Source organism: Penicillium maclennaniae (genome assembly GCF_028827695.1).
Source record: "Penicillium maclennaniae strain IBT 15551 chromosome Unknown utg000007l:1.0-4884863.0:1.0-4888362.0, whole genome shotgun sequence".
Lineage (NCBI taxonomy): Eukaryota > Fungi > Ascomycota > Eurotiomycetes > Eurotiales > Aspergillaceae > Penicillium > Penicillium maclennaniae.
The window spans coordinates 2,947,839-2,966,990 of record NW_026623219.1 but is presented as its reverse complement, the minus strand read 5'-3'; the positions used below and the strand labels follow the sequence as shown (position 1 = coordinate 2,966,990).

Sequence of the window (19,152 nt, the reverse complement as noted above, 5' to 3'; positions counted from 1 at the left end):
GTCGCTGATTGGCTCCATAGCCTCCCCCACACACTATAGAGGGGCTTACCACTATTGTACTTGCGCGTAGACGGGCGGAGTAGATCCATGAACAATGTATTCGAGTTTACGTATGTCTATTCCTTGCCGCACAGTTCATAGCGGATCTAGAGAGCGCCCAACATTTGCAGACTACGGAGACAGTCTACGACAATGTGGCAAGTCTTGAGAATCGACGCTCAACAGTGATGCAATACCGCTGACTCAGCGACCCTGATCTCTGCCTCAGGCCAGAGATCTCCAAATGCTCCTTTAGGGTCCGCCGGTGCTTCGTCAGGAGAGATGTTTCTCGTCTGACATCATTGGAGGAAGGGGTATCTCAACGAACTCACACATTGCAGTCATTCGATGGAATAATCCTCCGAGACTCGATTTTGACCACACTCGCCAAGACCGGAGCGAGTCGCCGAATCCGGTGTGTTCGAGGCCGCTTCCCTAGGAGAAGCAGCTTATCGCGAGTGCGGTTGCACAACCCTTACATTTCGACACACCGTCGCGCAGGCTTCCCACAAGTGTGGTGAACGCGCCAGAAGATGATTCCCCATCGGACCACGGGTCTATTGGCAATCATTGTTTTCGTCGCGCTTCTCCTCTTCATCTTCTCGTCCTCTCCCATCCCTAATCCAGCCGTTGAAGGAGAGGAAGAAGCCTCGAGGACCGGCAGCTATGTCCCTCATCCGAAGCTCCCGTCATTGAGCAACATTCATTTACCAAGCAACGTGCACCTGCCCTCATTCCGTGCTCCATCACATGAAGCTCCGCCCGAGCAAACAAACAGTACCAGCGGCGAGTCTAAATGGTTCAGCAATTGGGAATGGCTGAACCCATTCTCTTCTGCCATTACACTTGACGAGAGCCGCTCCGTCCTTCCTCCGTTACCCGAACGCCGGCCGATATACACGTACTATAACCCCAAGTTCAATCCTAAGAAGCATTATGGCAAGGACTTGAAGGAAGATCAGAATGCGGACGAGGAGCTCCTTCTCGCCTGGCGCCGAGCTTGGTTCGCGCAAGGATTTCGACCGATAGTCTTGACCCCTGGTGATGCTATGGAGAACCCATACTACGAAGTGGTGCAAAAATTCAAACTCAGTGCTGAAATGGAGAACGAGGTTTTCCGATGGTTGGCATGGGGGCACATGGGAAGTGGATTGCTTGCCGACTTTACGTGCTTCCCCATGGCCCGATATGATGATGACCTTTTGTCGTACCTGAGGCGGGGTACTCAGCCCGAGTTCATCACGCGCTTCGAGAACTTCCAAGGTGGTCTCTACTCAGCTGAGAAGCAACGTATTATGGACACCATTGATGGCGCAGTCAAACATTTGGACGACCAGACCAAATCTTTCACGGATTTGATGCCTTCCGACATGTTCAAGGTCGAAAACCCAACCTCTTTGGCATACTACAAGTCTGGCACCGTCTTATCCAAATACCCAGGCGTACATGAGAAAACTAGCCAGAACCCTGCAAAGGGTCGACTTCAGCTGGTGCAGCTGATCAACGCGCACCTCCACAACACTTTCCAGAACGCTTACCCTGCTGGTTTGGCAGTACTGAAGCCCTTCCCAAAGTACACCACTGCGTTGGTCGAGCCTGCATTGCGCTTGGCCAAGGCGCTCATCCAGTGTCCTGAGTCTCCCATGGCGGACTCTTGTCCGCCCAACAATCCAGAATGCCGTCCCTGCGGCTCCGCCAAGTCGCCTATGCGTATCAGCCAGCCCTCCAGCTTCAAGAACACATCTTTCCTTTTCACCATTGGCACTCTCCCTCACCCTTACACTCTCATCAGCTTGCAAAAAGATTCCGAAGAAGTGAGTACGCGCGACATCCGTCGTACCACAGACCGTGATGCCTGGCTGGGCGATGTGACCAAGGACCATCTTGGTGAAGAATTGGGGGGCTCTGTACGGGGCGTTGTTTTCAAGCAGGTTGTGGCGGGAGACCAAGCTGTGTCCAACTCCCTGTGGATGACAGTCGAATCTCTGCCTGCGGAGGCGGGTCAAAGCTTGCCGCCCGAACTGCTGGATGAGTTCGAGTGGCAATTCGGTTTCAAGATTCCTCGCGGGGGCGCGATCGACCCGAACACCGCTGGCGACAAAGAAAGCGTGCAGAACAACAACCCCAGCCAGCAGGGAGTTGGCCGAGAGTATGAGCTCATAAAGAAGGCGCGAGAGATCATTATGAGTAAGGATACCAACCGGATTGGCATCAAGGACGTCGCCGAAGCCTGGAATATGGCGGATACCGAAGTCTGGCGATTCGTGAAAGCGTACCGGTGAGTTTCATTGCGTCATCGCACATCGTCCATTGATCCCTGCCAATGCTGACCTCGCCTTCTTTTACAGTGCTCGCAGCGTGGTTGAACGTAAGCAGTGGCAGGAGCAGGAGAAGTCATTTGCGGGCTCCAAGCCATGAGATTCCACGTTTGTAATTTGCTATGTGATTCTGTATGTACTTTGTAGAGCATTTTCAGGCGCAATGACACCTTGGAAGGACCTCATAGACCATTGGATCCATATAGAGTTGTTAGTAATAGCGGAAGCATTACGGGCACCGATGATAGACCGACTCGATCGGACGGTGGCGATCCCCGCAGTAGATTCGCGGGTGGAGCAAAAGTGGGGTTCCCAGCTACTGTACTACTTGCGGCCCTGATAACGCATCTCACCCGCAGAGCACATTCCCCTCCGGTGGCGTCTGTTTCTTGCTCTCTTAAACATTAGGAAGGTCTTTGCGGTACTTCATCCATTATATACCATGGCGACCTGATCTATTTTCATGAAACCCCTTACGTGTCTGTACAGTCCCACATTCAAAATGGCGCCAGGTGTCGCGGATACGGATTCTGGTTCTGGCTCAGGGAGGAGAACGATAGAATGGCGGCCAGTCTTCCCCAGTTGACAGAGAAGTGGGATGATACCATTCGCTTCTATCTCAACGGCACCAAAGTCGCGCTCGACACAGTCAACCCGGAAGTCACACTCTTGGAGTATTTGCGGGGCATTGGCTTGACTGGAACCAAGCTTGGATGCGCCGAAGGAGGCTGTGGTGCGTGCACTGTGGTAAGTATCAAAGAATAACCAGGTCCCTAGATCCAACTGACTCATTATCTTGCTGGACAGGTGGTTTCACATCTCAATCAGACCACCAAGAAGATATATCATTCCTCTGTGAATGCATGTCTCGCCCCTTTGGTCAGCGTTGATGGCAAACATGTCATTACGGTTGAGGGAATCGGAGATGTGAAGAATCCTCATGCAGTGCAACAGCGGATTGCGGTTGGCAATGGAAGCCAATGTGGTTTCTGCACTCCTGGCATTGTGATGGTACGCTCTACCATGACAAGAGGAAATTTTGTTGAAGACTAACCTAAGAAAGAGTCTATACGCTTTGATACGCAACGATCCCAATCCGTCCGAACAAGATGTTGAAGAAGCATTCGATGGCAACCTGTGCCGCTGTACCGGATACCGCCCCATTCTCGACGCTGCCCAGAGCTTCAACTCGCGTAATAACTGTGGAATGTCCAAATCAAACGGTGGCTCAGGCTGTTGTATGGAGAAAAATGGGGGTGGTGGTTGTTGTAAGGATACCTCAGCGGGTGACGAAGACAAGAACGCCATTGAGCCCAAGTTTCCCGCTCCCGACTTCAAGAAATGGAGCCCCGATACAGAATTAATCTTCCCTGCGGCTTTGAGGAAACACGATTTCAAACCGCTGGTCTTTGGCAACAAGAGGAAGAAGTGGTATCGTCCGGTAACTGTGGAGCAGCTCTTGCAGATCAAGAACATCCATCCCGAGGCCAAGTTGATTGGTGGAAGCACGGAGACGCAGATTGAGATCAAGTTCAAGGCGATGCGCTATGAAGCGTCGGTCTACGTTGGCGATATCCCCGAGCTACGACAATTCACCTTCCATGACGATCATCTTGAGATTGGAGCCAATGTTTCGTTGACTGATTTGGAGGCTATTTGCGACCAGGCAGTCGAGAGGTACGGAGTGACTCGTGCACAGCCTTTCAAAGCTATCAAGAAACAGCTGCACTATTTTGCTGGACGACAAATCCGAAACGTCGCGTCTCCGGCCGGTAATTTGGCTACTGCCTCTCCGATTTCCGACTTGAACCCAGTCCTTGTGGCAACGAACACCGTTCTGATCGCCAAATCCTTGAACGGTGAAAAAGAAATTCCGATGACAGAATTCTTCCAAGGGTACCGTAAAACGGCCTTGGCTCCGGATGCGATCATTGCTAGTCTTCGCATTCCGGCCGCAAAGGAGAAGGGTGAATACATTCGTGCTTATAAGCAAGCCAAGCGCAAGGACGACGATATTGCTATTGTCAACTCTGCCCTTCGCATCTCCTTGTCCGAGACCAACGAAGTCACCAGTGTCAACCTTGTGTTCGGTGGTATGGCGCCGATGACTGTTTCCGCGAAGAACGCTGAAGCCTTCCTGGTTGGTAAGGACTTCACCAAGCCCGAAACATTGGAGGGCGTCATGGCCGGACTGGAGAAGGACTTCGATCTTCCATTTGGTGTGCCCGGTGGCATGGCCACTTACAGGAAATCGCTATCAATGGGCTTCTTTTACCGCTTCTACCATGATGTTTTCTCCAACCTCGAAGTTAAGCCTGAGGGTTTGGACCTGGATGGAATCGCTGAGATTGAACGAGCGATATCCATGGGAGAGAAGGACCACGAGGCCTCTGTTGCTTATCAACAGAAGATTCTCGGCAAGGCATCACCCCATGTTGCAGCTCTGAAACAATCCACCGGTCAGGCTCAATACACCGATGACATTCCTGTTCAGCAAAACGAGCTTTTTGCATGCATGGTTCTTTCCACAAAAGCACATGCCAAGATCATCAGCGTCGACCCATCAAAGGCATTGGACATTCCGGGCGTTGTGGATTATGTCGACCACAATGATCTGCCCTCTCCCCAAGCAAACTGGTGGGGAGCACCAGTGGCTGATGAACTTTTCTTCGCCGTCGATGAAGTCACCACTGCTGGTCAGCCCATTGGCGTGATTTTGGCTCACTCTGCCAAGATTGCTGAAGAGGGTATGCGGGCTGTCAAAGTTGAGTACGAGGATTTACCTGCCATTCTCAGCATTGAAGAGGCCATCGAGGCCGAGTCTTTCTATAAGCATAACCCCTTCATCAAGAATGGCGATGTCGATGAGGGCTTCAAACAGGCGGACCACGTCTTTGAAGGCGTCTCGCGCATGGGTGGCCAAGAACATTTCTATCTCGAGACCCAGGCATGCCTTGCCATTCCCAAACCGGAGGATGGTGAGATGGAAATTTGGAGTGGTACACAAAACCCAACTGAGACGTGAGTTTTCAAGTAAGTGTCCAGAATTACGGAGCTTGTGTTAACTTTTGACTATAGACAAACATTTATTGCTCAAGTGACTGGAGTCGCCGCGAACAAAATTGTGTCTCGTGTGAAGAGACTGGGTGGTGGTTTTGGCGGCAAGGAGTCACGCTCTATCCAGCTGGCTGGAATCTGTGCTGTTGCTGCGAACAAGACCAGACGGCCTGTTCGAAGCATGCTGAATCGTGATGAAGATATCCTGACATCCGGTCAGCGTCACCCATTCATGTGTAAATGGAAGGTTGGAGTCACCAAAGAAGGCAAACTTCTCGCCCTGGATGCCGATATCTACTCCAATGGTGGTCACACCCAAGACTTGTCCGGTGCTGTTCTGGAGCGAAGTTTGTCACACAGTGACGGCGTGTACAAGATTCCGAATGTCTTTGTTCGGGGTAAAATCTGCAAGACAAACACGGTTTCGAACACTGCTTTCCGTGGATTCGGTGGCCCACAGGGTCTCTTCTTTGCTGAGTGTTATATCTCCGAGATTGCAGACCACCTCAACCTCAATCCTGAACATGTTCGTGAGATCAACATGTACAAGCCTCTCGAGACCACACATTTCAACCAGCCCTTGAAGGACTGGCATGTGCCCTTGATGTACCAACAAGTCAAAGAAGAGAGCAACTTCGTCGAGCGACGCAAGGCGGTGGAAGAGTATAATCGCACACACAAGTGGTCGAAGCGTGGAATGGCCTTGATACCCACCAAATTCGGCATCTCTTTCACTGCCTTGTTCCTGAATCAGGCTGGTGCTCTGGTTCACATCTACCACGATGGCAGTGTCCTCGTTGCACATGGTGGTGTTGAAATGGGCCAAGGCTTGCACACCAAGATGACGATGATCGCTGCCGAAGCCCTCCAGGTACCTCACGAAAGCGTGTTCATCGCCGAGACAGCCACCAACACTGTCATCAACACCTCCGCCACAGCAGCATCAGCCAGCTCCGATCTTAACGGTTACGCCATTTTCAATGCCTGTGAACAAATCAACGAACGACTCAAGCCCTACCGCGAGAAGTTTGGTCCCGACGCCAAGATGAGCCAAATCGCACATGCCGCCTACTTCGACCGAGTCAACCTCTCCGCGCAGGGCTACTACCGCACTCCTGAGATCGGGTATAAATGGGGTGAAAACACCGGTCAGATGTTCTTCTACTTTACTCAAGGCGTTACAGCCTCTGAAGTCGAGATCGACACGTTGACCGGCGACTGGACTGTACTTCGCACCGATATCAAGATGGATGTTGGCCGCACTATCAATCCAGCCATTGACTATGGTCAGATCGAAGGCGCTTACATCCAAGGTCAAGGCCTCTTCACTACAGAGGAGAGTCTCTGGCACCGCGCGTCAGGACAGATTTTCACCCGCGGCCCGGGTAACTATAAGATCCCTGGATTCCGCGATATTCCACAGATCTTCAACGTAAGTTTGCTGAAGGATGTCGAGTGGGAGGATCTGCGCACAATTCAGCGGTCGCGTGGTGTTGGTGAGCCTCCTCTTTTCATGGGAAGTGCTGCTTTCTTCGCGATTCGCGATGCGCTCAATGCTGCGCGGAGGCAGTGGGGTGTGACGGATGTTTTGAGTTTGGTTAGCCCTGCGACGCCAGAGAGAATCCGGGTCAGCTGTGCCGACCCTATTATTGAGCGGGCAAGGGTTCAGCCCAAGGAGGGCGAGAAGAGCTTCTTTGTCGCTATTTAGGGGGCGAAGTAGACCCTCAAGATTCACAGCTTGTGTTTTTGACAAACACTCTTTATAGTAGTGTTTAGTATACCAGAATGTATTTTTTTTTTCAATTACTGTATACCATAGATCATGTAATTCAAATACCCTCGGGGTTGAGCAGCCCTTATGGTTCTAACCAATATATTCTCATCTTTTTCCAAGTAAAACTCGTTACGCTGGCACAGCTCTTAAGCCGAAATACACAAATCCACCCGCTCCGATACATGCACAAAATTATACAAACAAAAGGGTAGTTCAAGTTCAAGGAAATCTAGAAATGTCACCCCTTCGCATCATTGTACTCAACATAGTTGCTCCTTCTCAAAGCAGGCGCTGCATCAATCTGCAACGCTGCGTCATAATCCCTTTGCCCTGCAAACCCGACTTTCTCATCAGGGTATACAGTCTCAGTCCGAACAGTAGGAATGTTCACGGCAGGTTCGTATTGAGGTACAGCATGCACAGACCCGAGAGTATTTTTCGGGATGGCAGTCAGAGGGACGTCATCAAATCCTGGGTCAGGACCAGGACCAGGACCAGAATGGTTTGTAACGGGGTCCATAGCATGACCACCGCCCTCGCCGCGGTTTCTATCGCGGCCCCAACAGAGAATCAGAGCGCGCGAGAATCCAATCAGAGCGATGAAGACCCAGAGTAAGAGGATGACGGTGGCGATGATAGTCTCTTGGCGCAGGGCTTCCTCGAGCTTTTTGATTACGGCCTGGACGACTTCTGTGATTTTGTTGGAAGTTTCGTCGCCCGCATCGGCGAGGAAGCTGTCTGATGGATTTGAGGTATCGTTAATGCTCGCTGCGGCGCCCTTAGAGAAAGTGTTGTTTGGTAGAAGGGGGAAGTCAATGTGGGCGTGGTCAGAGACCCAGGTGAGGCCCTTTTGGACACCCATAATCTTCAATCCTATAAGACACTCAAAGACACCTTCCACAGGCTCGTAAAGGAGGGTCCCTCCAAAAGTTTCGTTGAGCACACTTTGTGTTTTATCGACGAAAGCGTTCAGCGTGTTGTTGATTGCGGAAGTGCTCGTGTTGACCCAGCCAAAGACATTGGTGTTCAGTTCGTTGTCGAAGCTGGTGATGGCACTGTTAGCGCTGTTCGACCATTCCGCCGATGCATTTTGGAGCGCATCGACGACTTTGTCAGCGAAGGCACCAACTTCAGAACTGAGCTCTGGGACGGTCTTGGAAATCATTCGGAGGATGATGTATTGGAAGAGACATGAGAGTAGAGCGGCGATGGCGATGGCGAGGATGAAAAGTGCTGGTACCGAGGTTGCGTATGCGATTGCCCAGCGGACAAGAATCTGTCGACGACTGTTGCTGAAACGACTTGCTGCTTTGATTCCGGCGGCTGCGGTATATGGGCGCGAGACAATGTAGACTACGTCCATGGGGTCATGGGCCTCTTTTCGGACGAGTTGGGAGCGTTCCTTCATCTGTCGCCAGCGGCGGATCTCTTGCCAGGCCATGGGCACGCAAGCAAGAACCGCTGCGATGAGAATAACGATGATGAAAATCTTCCGCGCGGTGATTGCGACCTCGGTCACTCCATCGAAGAAGCTGTTGATCCCATCATTGTCATTGCAAAAGGTCAACTGTTTCTTGGCTGGGACTGAAAGGGCAGAGCGGTCAAAGGTGTAAGTCCCGAGAGATTCGTTGATCAGTTTCTTGACTTCTTCGAATGGGAGTCTGATTAGATTCTCAGTATAGTTCTCCACCGTGGTAAAACTCGGAATAGTGCTGTTCAGCTCATCTAGCTTCTTGTCGAACGATGATGAGATCGACCAGTCGTCGAGGGCGGAAATGGAACTGTTGAGATTCAATGTTGGGATGCTAGCGCCGAGGAGGCTTGTGGCGCTATTGACAAGTTTGATAACATCGTCCAATCCGCTCTCAAAAGTAGTGACGGTGCTCTGGATGTCTGAGCTGATGGTGTGGAGGGTGGTATTCACAGCATCTGCAACATCTTCAATGAGGCCAACCCCCACCGAAACAGTGCTTTGAACCGCCAGGGTGATCAGACAGAGGTAGGTCTGGTACATTATTTTTAAGATGAAGATAACGATTTCCTCAACGCCCGTGATGGTCAGCGTGATCATGGACTTCAAGGCTTTGACAGCATCCTCGATCCCAGAGGCTACCAGATCGTTAGTACCATCAGCAAGGTAATGCGGCATTGATGCCATGGCGCTTCCCATGGATTCAACCGATGTGCAGGCCGACAGTGCCTCGCGCTTGGCCGAAGCCATATCATTTCGTATGTTTCCAATGGCTAGCAAGACGCGTACAAGCACAAGTAGCAGCAAGATCGTCCAGCGATTAATCCATACCTGTGACAGTCGAGCCCGTAAGCCGAGATAGGGCGTGAGACCATCGGGATGCAAGGGAATGATGCGGCCGTTGCTGGGGTCATGAGTGCCATATGGCGGTAGCAGCGGAAATATTGATCGCCCAGATCGTGAGAAGACCATTTTGATGTGTTCAAGTTAACTGTAGATAGAGGTGTGCGCCAGCGCAGAAGATGAGGAGGTGTACTAATGATAGGTGCGCGGAGCGAGGAGACAAGGCAAAAATAGAAAATAGAAAATGTCAAAGAACAAAGAATAGGTATGTCAAAACCAGTCAATGTCTATTGATGAATCATTGTGAATCGAGAGCACGGGCTGGTGGTAATTGTGTTCAATAGGCAGCACTGAGTTTCGATGTGAGGAAAGACAATAATAGAGACCGAAAGCAACCTTGAAGAACAAATATATTTGCCAGATGCAGGAAACAGGTGAGTATTTACGTGAGGCGGCAATGGCAGCTACGAGGCGCCTGATGCTTTTAATAAAAGACTCATCTTCAGTTGACGATCGCGCGACGATGAAACAACCACTCAGAGTGAGTCAAGAGCAAGTCGAAACACAGAATTCGGGACAAAGAATTCTGCAGACAGATAATCCGAGCCAGAGTCGGTTTCATCTCGTACCAAAGCGCGTCGGTGGCTCTTATTGTTGCGACTGGCGCCCATCGCCCAAATATAGCCCGAATGGGCGCTTAGCGACCATCACTCATGGCCAATCGTTCACTGACCGAGGAATGAAGCTCTAACAAAGACCTTTTCACAGCATTTTGTTTCTAGACCCCTACGTTAAGGAAGAAATGTTTTGTTCGAGATGTACTGCTGGACGGCCTTTGTTTCGGGCTCGACAATTAGGTCTCGTCAGCAAGAGACCATGTTATTCATGACAACCTATATTTGGTTGCCATCCAGCTTGACAGGTAATGCACTTTACACTTTTGATTGTCAGTGTTTGCAAGCGAGCTGTTACCTACCGATGGAAGAGATATCAAAACAATCTCTTCCATGGGATGTCCGAACCTAGCTAGTGGCCAAGGCGCTTCGGGCAAAACATCCCAGGGATGGCACGTGAGGGGACACATATATCACGTGTTTCCGTTCTGCCCTACATTGCGAAGACCTTTGATAGGTGGTAATCGTTTGCAGATGAAGCAACATCTTCCATCTGAGTAATGATGAAGCTTCAAAAGTGAAGGCTCGTCGAAAATGCACATGCAGGACAAGAGGAGCTTTGTCATTGAGCCCGGATTCTGATTACGGCATCCAATTCCCCGGCAACATTTCCTTCTTGCCGTCTAATAGGACGTGAGATGTGACACAAGCTCCAGCTATCGGAACTTGGTACCAGTCAGCGAGTATGTAGTCCTGATGCAGGAAATTATGACTTCGTTGCCTTTCCTCGTCATATGTGCATCACTTCGCGCAATCTTAATTCTCACTTGCGCTTCTATTCTTGATCAATTGTGAGGATCAAGCCGAGCTTTGCTTCATTTTTATCTACTTGTATACCATCGGCTTCTGAGCTAAAGCTATAGATCTTAAAGCAACAGATATCTACCAAATACCTACAACTCTGAATAGTCGTTGAGAGTATATTGGAGGACATGATACTCAACGCAAGGTTTCACTGAGAAATGTACTTCTTCAAGCCACGCAGTCTCTCCTTGGCGGTTTCAAGAACATCATCATTCTTGCAAACAGCGAAGCGAAGATAGTTCTCGGCGATGTGGGCATTGGCATCCGTGTAGAACTCAGTCGGCGGAATAGCGGCAACGCCAACTTCGTGGATGAGGAACCAACAGAGCTTAAAGTCGCGAGGGCGACCGGCGACATGGGCTGGGAATGGGTAATCCGACGGCAATTTTACGGAGGCCATGTTTGCTAGCACAAAGTATCCACCTCGGGATCAGAGTACTGTGGCCACGATTAGCACAACCCACATATGAAGATCCACAGATGTGTTTACATACGGGAATTCCAAGCTCATCAAAGACCTGACAGAAGCGCTCCATCTTTTGCTTCATCTCGTTCCGGCTCTCATCCCAAAATCCAACCTTGTCGGCCTGCTCAAAGGCAACGGCAGCAGCCTCCTGCAGAGGTGACACACTGCTGTAGCAAATACGTGTATGCGCACCGGCCACATATTTGATCAGGTGCTCCGGGCCGATAAGGTAACCGACACGCCAACCGGTGGCGTAGAAGGCTTTACCAGCAGAACAAACAGTGAGGGTGCGTTCGTACAGCTCGGGAGACAAAGTAGCGATCCTAGTGTATGGGACATAGAACAGACGGTCGTAGACTTCATCCGACAGGATAATAAGGTTGTGTTTGATGCAAAGATCACCAATGCGCTCAAGCTCTTCCCGCGAAAAGACCTTGCCAACCGGGTTGTGAGGGGAGTTCAAAACGATCATCTTGGTTTTGGAGTTGATAGTGTTCTCCAGCTCCTCAAAATCAATAGACCATTCGGAAGCGGGAGAAGTGCGTGTGGCACCATCCTTGGGCGGGTGCAGAGGAACGTATCGAATAGTACCGCCGGGCATCTCGATGTTACTAATATACCTATTCAAACCACTCAGTAGTGAACGTACCGACAATGAGAATAGACTTACTGGTCGAAGAAAGGTTCAAAAATGATGACCTCATCGCCAGGTTCGATGAAGCCCATAAAAGCACTCAGCATGCCTATTGTTGTACCCATATAATAAGCCTTTTTTCATACAGGGTTGCGTATCATTGCCTCTCACCCTCGTTCGCTCCGGTGGTAATAACAACCTCGGTCTCTGGGTTTAAGGTTCGACCGAAGAAAGGCGAGTATGCATCCGCAATAGCCTTCTTGAGGCGGGGACGGCCCTATACGTCGTGAGTCAGACGTTCCTTGTTTCCCAAAGGTCTTCTCGGGTTCTACCTTCGTGGGTGAGTATTGGTTGCACTCCACCCTGTCCAGCGCGTCCTTGGCGGCGTCAATGGCGAACTTGGGAGGGTTGTAGCCACTGCACGAAGAATATGTTAGCATCATATATTGAAGCTGATGAAAGCTGTGCCCTGATTAACTCACAAGAATCCTTGACCCATGTTCACGATCGGCTGGACCGGCGACGCAGCGGCCGCTTCATTGACAATGGACCTGAAACCCCAAAATCAGTACCGGGTTTCTGTTATCAACCTCCGAGGCTGTACGCCATACCAAACATCTTGACGTTGACCAGCGACTCTCTTTGCTGGCTTAAAAGGGTCGGGCCGTGCAGCTGTTGCCGACATTCCTCTTGCGCGGTAACCAGGAAGGCGGGGTAGGGCCGATGAAAGGGACGAAGGGATTCTGGAGGCGTAAGGCGAGGATCGGATGACGGTTAGAAGATGGCTACTAGCTGTCATGAGGGTTGAGACGTGGACAATCTCAAGCGAATGCAATGGAAGGAGTCATTTATGCCCGTAGATGGCGTGCTCCGCTCTCCGAGGTCGGGCGGTGCGACGCTATCATCTATAGGGTGCTGTTTAGCCCAGATTGCACAACCCAAGGAGTTCTATTCATTTTAAAGCTCATATAGGGGCATTATTTCAAGCACGGAGGCTATATGAATACTGATAATCACGATTTTTCATAAACCATTTCTGAAATGCAGATATTATGACCATATTCTCAGGCATCAAGGCACCAGCCTCGGAGTCCAGGCCGAGATTAGTCAGCGCTTATCAGTCGCGCTCAACGCGTCTCCGCAATTAAAGCTGAAGATGCGCAGCTGCAATTGCTGGTTATTCAGCTGTGCTCATTCCAGAGCTCAGTCACGATGGTATCCTGCCCGATATGCGAGAAGGCCGTCCCGCAATCAAAAATCAACGATCATATTGACTCTGGCTGTCAGAGCTTCATCGAAGAGCCGTCCTCTTCCCCGCGGAGCTATCATCCTCCCAGAAAGGGCCTGTCGCGAGCATTTTCCAACCTCCGTCGGCTCGCAAAGCCTCTGCTCAGCCCAGTCTTACCAAAGAGTCACCATCCAGACAAGGGTCTGCCTCTCAACGTCCCCTCAATGGCAAGAGATCATTCGGCCAGGACACGCCATCGCGAGAACCCCAGAATGGAGTAAAGCCGCTGAATGGTGAATTGACAGAGCCACAAGCGAAGCGTCCAAAGATCAACGCCTTTCATAAGGCCGCCCCGCTGGCTGAGCGCATGCGGCCGAAGACTCTCGATGATGTCTGCGGCCAAGAGCTCGTCGGTCCCAATGGAGTCCTCCGTGGCCTTATTGAGGAAGACAGAGTACCAAGCATGATACTGTGGGGTTGTGCGGGGACTGGTAAGACTACCATTGCTCGAGTGATTGCGTCCATGGTGGGAAGCCGATTCGTGGAGATCAACAGCACGAGCTCCGGTGTTGCGGAGTGCAAGAAGATTTTCGGCGAAGCTCGTAATGAGCTTGGTCTCACGGGAAGGAAGACGATTATATTCTGTGATGAAATTCATAGGTTCTCCAAATCCCAACAGGATGTATTTTTGGGCCCTGTGGAAAGTGGTCAGGTCACTCTTATTGGCGCAACCACCGAGAATCCATCGTTCAAGGTCCAAAATGCTCTACTTTCTCGATGCAGAACCTTCACTTTGGCCAAACTCACGGATGATGATGTTACGTCAATTCTCCAGCGAGCTTTGAAAGTTGAGGGACCAAGCTACAAACCTTCGGAATTGGTGGACGATGAACTCATCCAATATCTCGCCAGGTTCGCTGACGGTGATGCCCGGACCTCCCTCAACTTATTAGAGCTCGCTATGGATCTGTCTAAACGACCGGGAATGACAAAAGAAGACCTGAAACGAGGTTTGACCAAAACCTTGGTCTATGATCGTGCTGGTGATCAACACTATGACACGATATCGGCCTTCCACAAGTCCCTCCGCGGGAGCGATCCAGATGCGGCGCTCTACTATCTGGCTCGCATGATTCAGTCTGGTGAAGATCCTCTGTATATTGCAAGGCGGTTGATTGTCGTCGCTTCCGAAGACATCGGCTTGGCAGACAACAGCATGCTTACCCTCGCCATTTCCACACATGCTGCCGTCGAGAAGATCGGGCTTCCCGAGGCGCGGATCAATTTGGCCCATGCCACTGTTGCCATGGCATTGTCGAAAAAAAGCACAAGAGCGTACCGCGGTCTGAACAACGTTTTTGCTGCGTTGAATGAGCCGGGAGTTGCAGGCTTGCCCATTCCTGTTCACCTCCGAAATGCCCCGACCAAGTTGATGAAGGAGCTCGGCTATGGAAAAGAATACAAGTACAATCCCAACTATCTTGGTGGTCAGGTACAGCAAGACTATCTCCCCGAGCCTCTGCGTGGTCGAGAATTTCTGGAAGAGCTGGACTTGGGCTCTCTTCGAGATCCTGATCTGTATAGTCCTAAGAGCCGATGTTGAAGAATCGACCCGTTCCTTATAACTCCAAAGTACCTGGTACTTCACGAAGTCCCCAAACTGCTTCCCCCGCACAAACCAGTCAAAGCAGAGTTCGAGAAGAACCAAACTGGTCATGGTCGACGCCTTCCCCGATTGGGCAGCGGCGAGGCCTCGGTGATGCACACTTGGTTACATAATGATCTCCAGCATTGTTCCTGCTTGAATGCCCTTTCTCGCTCCTCTGGGGAGTTTTCTTCATCTGATGTACCTTTTGACGAGATTTTGCGGATCCCATTCTCGCTCATTTCATCGACAGACGTGGGTGAACACGGCAAAAGCGTTTTGCCCTGAGCCCTTTCTCACTTTACTCGCTATCACGATTTGCCCACTGGGCCAGCAGGCCGCTCACTAGAGATTAGACGATTCCGGCCCATGGGCTCCTTCAGTCGCTTGCGCGAGTCAAACTTTATCAATCAACTCTTAGAGTAGGCATCCTCGATATCGGATGCTCCCCATTTGCAAGCGGCACCAACGCTCGTCCGCAGACGGATACCTGAGGCCTCAGCGACCTCAGTCCGGCCTCATGATGCTTCGACGTGCGTTGTCGGGCCGTTCACAGCACTCTCGTGCCTTGACCTCAAGTCATGATCATTCAAGCTTCGGACACGTTGTTTTCTCAGGGCCAGTCTACCCTGTAAGCTGAAAGCTGCTCCCCGCTGGACCGAGATAGTGTCGGACAGGCTTACTGCTAATACTCTCAACAGACTGATCCAGTATTGGTCCTCGAGCATCCACACTCAAGTATTTATGCCGGTGTACCCAGTCTTACTTCCCTCGAGGAAGATTCAAATGGCTCAAGTACATTTGATGGTGTACCTCCATTCTTGCCGAGGAAGACAATGTCAACCCTGTTGATTTTCATGCCAGTCCAAGCCGCAACCCGGCCTTGCCTAACGATATTTTCTTAACCGACCTTGGTCTGTCACAACGACAACAACAACAATACTACGTCGCATTGCCATTTGACCAGCATACTTTGGTCGCATATCCTTCCTCGTGGGCACTTCCCACAACTATGGGCTACCCGCAGGGCTCCACTGCTTCTCCTGATACAGAGGACCGTTCCAACATTTGGCCCACCAACTCCCAGGACGGATCGCCTCCGGTGTCCTTGGAATTTCAAAATGCACCAAAACCTCACAGTGGCGACCTTAGAGTTCATAATGTCCCTTCCGCCCAACCAACTTCCACCGACAACCTTTCATCACGGGAAACGCCATTCATCATCATTGAGGACCCAACACATCCAGGCACTTACCGGGAGAGAAAGCCTCGATCCAGGGAAGATCTTGCAAAGCAGAAGCAGGCTATTCATGATTTGAAAGTCTCCGGTGGTGCATGCGTTTGGTGCTACCGCAGCAAGAAAAAAATGTGATGCCTCTGCTGTCTGTCACCCATGCCGTTCTGGGAATCGCAAATGCATTCGAGACTCAGTGCAATTGAGCTTGCTGGCGCCGATTGTGACGGCCCCAATCGGCACTTCCGCCGTGCCTCAAAGCCTCCCTTCCCATGAGACAATTGCTGCACTCAATCAACTTGGAGCAACAGTCTTTCAGAGAGCGGAAGCATTCACTGCCATATGGAGCATTCGCGAACCGCAAGCTGAAATCCTCCATACGTGGACCATAACTCTGACCAGGGTCGACCTGACTTTGCCAACTAATACACAGGCGGCCATTGACCAGTTTCTGGCGAAAGCAATCATTTGTGTGCAGTGTCCCCAACTTTCGAGGCTCGAAGTTGCCTACTGGCTCCCATCCCCTCGTCCAGGAAGCTTTGAAATTGGCAAGGCTATTTCTTGCCATTTCCGGCATCGCCAAAACTTCCTTTTCCACACAATCCGATGATTTGGGTGTGGCCCGGTTGACAATGCTCCTGGTCTTAGTCGCCGGCTCTCAGCGCCTGGTAGAGATCTCTCAATTCTTCTCCGTCGGACTGCACGATGCCCTCCGGCGTAAAGATTTGCAGGATAATTACTGTGATGGCCAATATCGACCCCAGATCAATGACCCGTTGCATCCCCTTTGGGTTGCTTACGCGCTCTATTACCGGGTCATTAGCGGCCTATTGGATTTGGAGCCAGACTCGCCGATCGCCAATATCTTCCAGTCACTGGAAACACACTTGGATGAGGCTCACAAAACCACATGGAGCGTTATCGTCAACCTCTCACCTTGCGCTCGGCATCTCAAGAGAAGACCGAAACAGGCCCTCCGAGAAGACATCCCCATTTTATCATCAGCATCTCATTTCGACCTGACTGTTTCGACAAACATAGAAGCTTGGGACGATGAGTTCGGACATCAAATGATGCTAAGTCGAGACGATCCATTTTCTGAGGCAAGCCACGGTGTCAGGGCGCTTTTTGAGGATTCGTGGACGCAGCCGTCCTTTACAAATATTGCATTGACCTCTCAACCCGGCTTGAAGTCGTCGACAGAGCCGCGGGTGGCGCGTTCTATGTTTGGTAGCATATCCAGGATTGGGAGCCCAGATTCATCATCGATTGACCCGGCCGTCCTCAACCTATTGGATCTGACAGCTGTTCCACAAGGGGAGCTGAGGGAAACGATTGACACTGTCATGGTGGAGAACCCCAGCTTCGTCCGCTGAAACGCGCTTCAACATTTCATTTTCTACTCTGGAATTGGAATTGTCATTCGCCTGACCCTTGCTTTTCATCCTTACAATTATTGTGTGAATATACACATTTGACATGACCTGCTTGTGAATGGCAGCTGGCGTTGAATAGACAGCGGTCGATACGATACTCGGCACGCAGTGATGCTGCTGTGTTTGTTTACGGATCGGTTAGATAGTTTTGCTTCCACCTTGGCTATACAAGATATTCCTCGCCTTCGTACAGGTAATATTCCACTTATTTGTTTTTTTTCGTCGGATCTTGTAGTCAAAAGGAGAAAAGTAAATCGGAGATTAAAGTGTCGTGGAGACGCATTCCGCGCGTCTCAAGATTTCCCCACCGCCAATACTTCACTCCACCTCGAGCCCAATCTTCCTCGAATCCTAGACGTGTACTCCACCAGCACTTCCATCATGGCCTCCGGCCAACCTTTCGCGTCGCGTTCGTACGCGGGTACAAAGCTTCCCGATCGTTCGGCAAACACCAACGCAATGCCATTCAGCGCGACCTCATTCTCGCGGCATCGCGGTCTCGGTGCGTCCGCCCCAGAATTCAACGGCGAAGGCCCCAAACAAAACCAACAAGCTGCGCCTGCGCAACAATCCCATGCTCCCGCACAGGATTCCAATCCTCTCAGCCGGCTGACCGAGGAGCAAAGGGAAGAAATCAACGAAGCGGTATGTCCTTCCAGCCCGTGTTGCCATGTTCAAAGGACTTTCCCCTCTTGGGAGCTACACCTTGGCTAAAACGCCCTGCCTTTGTCAAATAACCCAAGGAACGAGAAGAAGAAAAACTGACGTGAATAGTTCACCCTCTTCGACCTTGACCGGGATCGCCACCTTGATTACCATGAACTACGCGTCGCCTTCCGCGCCCTCGGCTTCACTCTCGCCAAACAAGAACTCATCTCCCTCCTCACAACATACGGTGTGCCCCGCCCCCAAGTCCAACAACAACAAGGCACCGCGGCGCCAAAGGGCAACATCGCCAACCCTACACACCCCTCCAACCTTCTCATGCCCTTGTCCTCGTTCCAGGCCGTGACGGCGTTGAAGATTCTCGAGCGCGATCCGCGCGACGAGATCCTTCGTGCGTTTGAGCTTTTCGATGAGGGCCAGAAGGGCTTTATCGATCTTGAGGATTTGAGGCGTGTTGCGCGTGAGCTGGGGGAGACCGGGTTGGAGGAGGAGGAGTTGAGGGCCATGATTGAGGAGTTTGACCTCGAGGGAGTGGGTGGTGTTACTCGGGAGGCCTTTGTGGGCATTTGTTGGCAGTAGATGGTTGGGCTTGGTCTCATCTGATTCTCCTTTTCTTTTGGTGTTGGGAACTGTTCATTTGTGTGTTTAGGTGTTTCCTCCCCCCCCCCCTTTCGTCTGTTTACTCAAGTCTTCATATAACCAAATCACATCTCGGTGAGTAGATCATTCTGGGCTCTCGACTGGGTGCTATGTGAATACTTCATATTGTAAAGGATGGATGAGTTGAGATGTGAGTATCACATGGTGAATGTCGATTCTTAGCTGGAAAGTCGGCTTTCTAAGTATTATTAGACAAAACTTCC

General features: G+C 51.0%; 6 protein-coding genes across 6 annotated transcripts; 4 read left to right on the top strand and 2 right to left on the bottom strand.

Moving 5' to 3' along the window:
- Positions 1-572: 572 nt before the first annotated feature.
- N7477_008328 (putative xanthine dehydrogenase HxA) lies at positions 573-7,122 on the top strand (the record flags this gene model as incomplete). The annotated part of the gene is made up of 7 exons (XM_056969991.1): positions 573-2,317; positions 2,388-2,407; positions 2,717-2,778; positions 2,847-3,104; positions 3,165-3,368; positions 3,421-5,378; positions 5,436-7,122. The coding sequence occupies 7 exons, from the start codon at positions 573-575 to the stop codon at positions 7,120-7,122; spliced, it is 5,934 nt and encodes a 1,977-aa protein (XP_056820023.1).
- Positions 7,123-7,426: 304 nt separating this feature from the next.
- prm1 (pheromone-regulated protein PRM1) lies at positions 7,427-9,631 on the bottom strand (the record flags this gene model as incomplete). Its single annotated transcript, XM_056969990.1, has 1 exon — positions 7,427-9,631. One exon carries the CDS (start codon positions 9,629-9,631, stop codon positions 7,427-7,429), a length of 2,205 nt encoding a protein of 734 aa, XP_056820022.1.
- Positions 9,632-11,128: 1,497 nt separating this feature from the next.
- Positions 11,129-12,879, bottom strand: N7477_008326 (kynurenine--oxoglutarate transaminase; the record flags this gene model as incomplete). The annotated part of the gene is made up of 7 exons (XM_056969989.1): positions 11,129-11,385; positions 11,441-12,066; positions 12,117-12,189; positions 12,252-12,357; positions 12,413-12,497; positions 12,563-12,631; positions 12,692-12,879. The coding sequence occupies 7 exons, from the start codon at positions 12,877-12,879 to the stop codon at positions 11,129-11,131; spliced, it is 1,404 nt and encodes a 467-aa protein (XP_056820021.1).
- A 413-nt stretch (positions 12,880-13,292) lies between these two features.
- Positions 13,293-14,911, top strand: N7477_008325 (ssDNA-dependent ATPase MGS1; the record flags this gene model as incomplete). Its single annotated transcript, XM_056969988.1, has 2 exons — positions 13,293-13,362; positions 13,383-14,911. The coding sequence occupies 2 exons, from the start codon at positions 13,293-13,295 to the stop codon at positions 14,909-14,911; spliced, it is 1,599 nt and encodes a 532-aa protein (XP_056820020.1).
- A 623-nt stretch (positions 14,912-15,534) lies between these two features.
- N7477_008324 (uncharacterized protein) lies at positions 15,535-17,563 on the top strand (the record flags this gene model as incomplete). Its single annotated transcript, XM_056969987.1, has 5 exons — positions 15,535-15,584; positions 15,655-15,762; positions 15,818-16,284; positions 16,385-16,568; positions 16,621-17,563. 5 exons carry the CDS (start codon positions 15,535-15,537, stop codon positions 17,561-17,563), a joined length of 1,752 nt encoding a protein of 583 aa, XP_056820019.1.
- A 441-nt stretch (positions 17,564-18,004) lies between these two features.
- Positions 18,005-18,868, top strand: cdc31 (putative cell division control protein Cdc31; the record flags this gene model as incomplete). The annotated part of the gene is made up of 2 exons (XM_056969986.1): positions 18,005-18,268; positions 18,398-18,868. The coding sequence occupies 2 exons, from the start codon at positions 18,005-18,007 to the stop codon at positions 18,866-18,868; spliced, it is 735 nt and encodes a 244-aa protein (XP_056820018.1).
- Positions 18,869-19,152: the final 284 nt, after the last annotated feature.